The following is a 2,837-nucleotide window of genomic DNA, read 5'->3' as shown; positions in this document are numbered from 1 at the left end:
CTCTTGAATTTACGTTTATACGTTTATCTAAAGATTTTTGTTCTTGCTCCATCCAAAATCAAATCTTCCAATATTCAATATTTAGTTAAGCACATTTCCGTGGATTCATGAATTTATGTTTCATTACAAAAATAGATGTTGAAAAAGAAGGCAATGATACAAAGATGCGTATTCAGTTGAGTGAAGTAGTTTTTATTTCCTATGTAGCATTAGAAGACACATGGTTAACACAATTATATATAAAAACTCAATTCAGTTGCTCTTGAATAACTATTGGAATTTTACCATTTCATTAGCTAAACATTTCTTGAATAAATACTCATTTCAAACTGTCAAACATTTTGATATAAAATAAAAAAAGCCTCCTTTAAATATTTCTTTTATTTTTCTTATAAAGTATAATAAATAAACAGTTGGTTATGCATAATTAACAACAAAAAGGCTCAAATTAATGATAGTATGCGGTAGCTGATTTTTGGTGTGCTGGTGAAGAAATACTGGAGTAAGATACTTCAGGAGCACTAGAAAAAGTTACTGGAGCTACTTTATAGGCAGGCTGAGCATAAGCAACTGGAGCAGCTACTTTGTAGGCAGGCTGAGCATAAGCAACTGGAGCAGCTACTTTGTAGGCAGGCTGAGCATAAGCAACTGGAGCAGCTACTTTGTATGCAGGCTGAGCATAAGCAACTGGAGCAGCTACTTTGTAGGCAGGCTGAGCATAAGTAACTGGAGCAGCTACTTTGTAGGCAGGTTGAGCATAAGTAACTGGAGCAGCTACTTTGTAGGCAGGCTGAGCATAAGCAACTGGAGCAGCTACTTTGTAGGCAGGTTGAGCATAAGCAACTGGAGCTGCTACTTTGTAGGTGGGTTGGGCGTAGGAAGCTAATGGTTTTGATTGATATGCAGTAGCTTCATGGTGTACAACAGCGTTGAAACCATTGTGAGCATCAGCAGTGTACTCTACAATTCTCTTGGTACCATCAGCTTCAACTAAAGAATAACTTCCTTTTACTACGTCACCATCCCGTGATTCTTGTTGGTTCTTAACGTCACCAGTATGGGGATCTTCAACAGCGTAACCAAAATTGTAGTGAGCTGGGGCTGAGTAATCTTCAGTTGCAATATTTTTTTTGTAAACAGGAGCAGAGTATGAGAATGGAGTGGAGTAAGAAGCAGGAGCAGCATATTTACTGATGGTTGGAGCGGCGTAAGATACGGGAGATGCCACTTTAGCGTAACCTGCTGTTTTATATTCCACTGGTGTAGATATACTTGAGTATGATACCGACGGTGCATCTGAATGGAGTTGTGGAGAATTCAAGATTCCTGCTTGCGTGGAAGCAAGGAATGCGAAGAAGCAGATGAACTGAAATAAATAAAAACATAAGAAAGATATTGCAGAAAATATTTTATTATGGTGAAATAGTTATTCCGATAGGGATATCAAAAGGAAAGTACTGTTATTGAAAATGTTACCTCTTAAATCAAAAGATTAGAAACTAGATATTAGAATGATGTGAAATTGTTGGGTAGATGATGTGGAAGCTATTGAAGATTTTGTGTATGTGAGAGTTAAATAATAAAATTAAAGAATGTATTCAATGTTTCATTATTTTATCACTACTTGCAACGTAAACATTGAAGAAAGAAACAGTGGTTTTATAACTAACAAAATTATTACAAATTTATCACAATAAATAATTAGCACTATCACTAACTGTACATCGATTCACTTACTTTGAACGCCATTTTAAGAGATTGTACACTGTACAAGTACCAGATACACAATGATTTGTCACTAACGGCTTAGCTTTATATACTAACAAAATTCAAAGGTGTGGTGTGTATTGTGTAAGTAATTTAGATCGCTTATGGCATTTCGTCAATCTAATAATTAAATTTCCAAATGAACTACATACATTAAAGAACATTCGATAACTTGACATTGAACTGGAAAGTTATTGGTCAAGTTGCTATACTATTTCGGGAATAGTACCTCTGGTACTCACAATTAATATTTCCCATCTGATAGACTTCACAGAGGCATTAATCATTAGTATGGTGCATATATGTTATTAAGTAATCATAGAAGTCAACCAAAATATCTTGATAGGTTTAGCAGTTTTGAAAATAATTTGATAACATTCTCTTTGTTTACAGTTATATTTATAGACGTTTCGCTTTTTTCTTCAATAAATTTGATGATTTTTTGTATGTTCAGCATCTTTAACCTTAGCAAGCGTCATTCTATTAACTGTACATTATTTTAAATCCTGGATATTACTAAATTTTTCTCCAGTTTTGGAGTATGGTTTTATTTACATAACTCATTTTTTTATATGGTTAGACTTATTGTTTATGGAACTTGTTCAATTAATAAAAACAAACATATGTTGACTCATAAATAATGACGATTTTCATTTGTTAAAATTACTACGCCTCAATTTAAACATGTCGTAACTTGTTCAGATTAGTGTCCAATTCTATGTAGAGTAAAATTGCTTCTTTTTGTTTTAATCATTCTCTATTTGTTTACTATTGCAAACAAAAGTTTGAAGAAGCCGTAGTAGAAAGAAAAATTTGAAAATAACAGAAGCAAGGAGGAACAAGATCAAAAAGATGAAATATAATGAAACAAGAACAAGTAATAATGAAGAAAACAAGAAAGAAATCAAACAAAGACTGGTACGAAGAAAAGTTTGAAGCCAGCAAAAAAATAAACATATCAAAAATGAGATGGATCGATAAACGAGAATAACAATACAGAAGAGATTATAATAGGCGAAGAAACATAGCAAATATAATATATAAAAGAAAAAAGAATTAATAATAAATTA

At 32.8% G+C, this 2,837-nt stretch overlaps 1 protein-coding gene across 1 annotated transcript; it reads right to left on the bottom strand.

Moving 5' to 3' along the window:
• Nucleotides 1–448: 448 nt before the first annotated feature.
• On the bottom strand, nt 449–1,749 carry LOC130895105 (cuticle protein 21-like). Its single transcript, XM_057802246.1, has 3 exons — nt 1,738–1,749; nt 1,196–1,366; nt 449–1,132 (listed from the first exon to the last, which is right to left on the bottom strand). The coding sequence occupies exons 1-3, from the start codon at nt 1,747–1,749 to the stop codon at nt 449–451; spliced, it is 867 nt and encodes a 288-aa protein (XP_057658229.1).
• Between the last annotated feature and the right edge of the window lie 1,088 nt (nt 1,750–2,837).

The sequence above is a fragment of the Diorhabda carinulata genome, chromosome 1 (assembly GCF_026250575.1).
Source record: "Diorhabda carinulata isolate Delta chromosome 1, icDioCari1.1, whole genome shotgun sequence".
Taxonomy (NCBI): domain Eukaryota; kingdom Metazoa; phylum Arthropoda; class Insecta; order Coleoptera; family Chrysomelidae; genus Diorhabda; species Diorhabda carinulata.
Note: the sequence above shows the minus strand (reverse complement) of the source record. Positions and strands in the feature narration are given on the sequence as shown.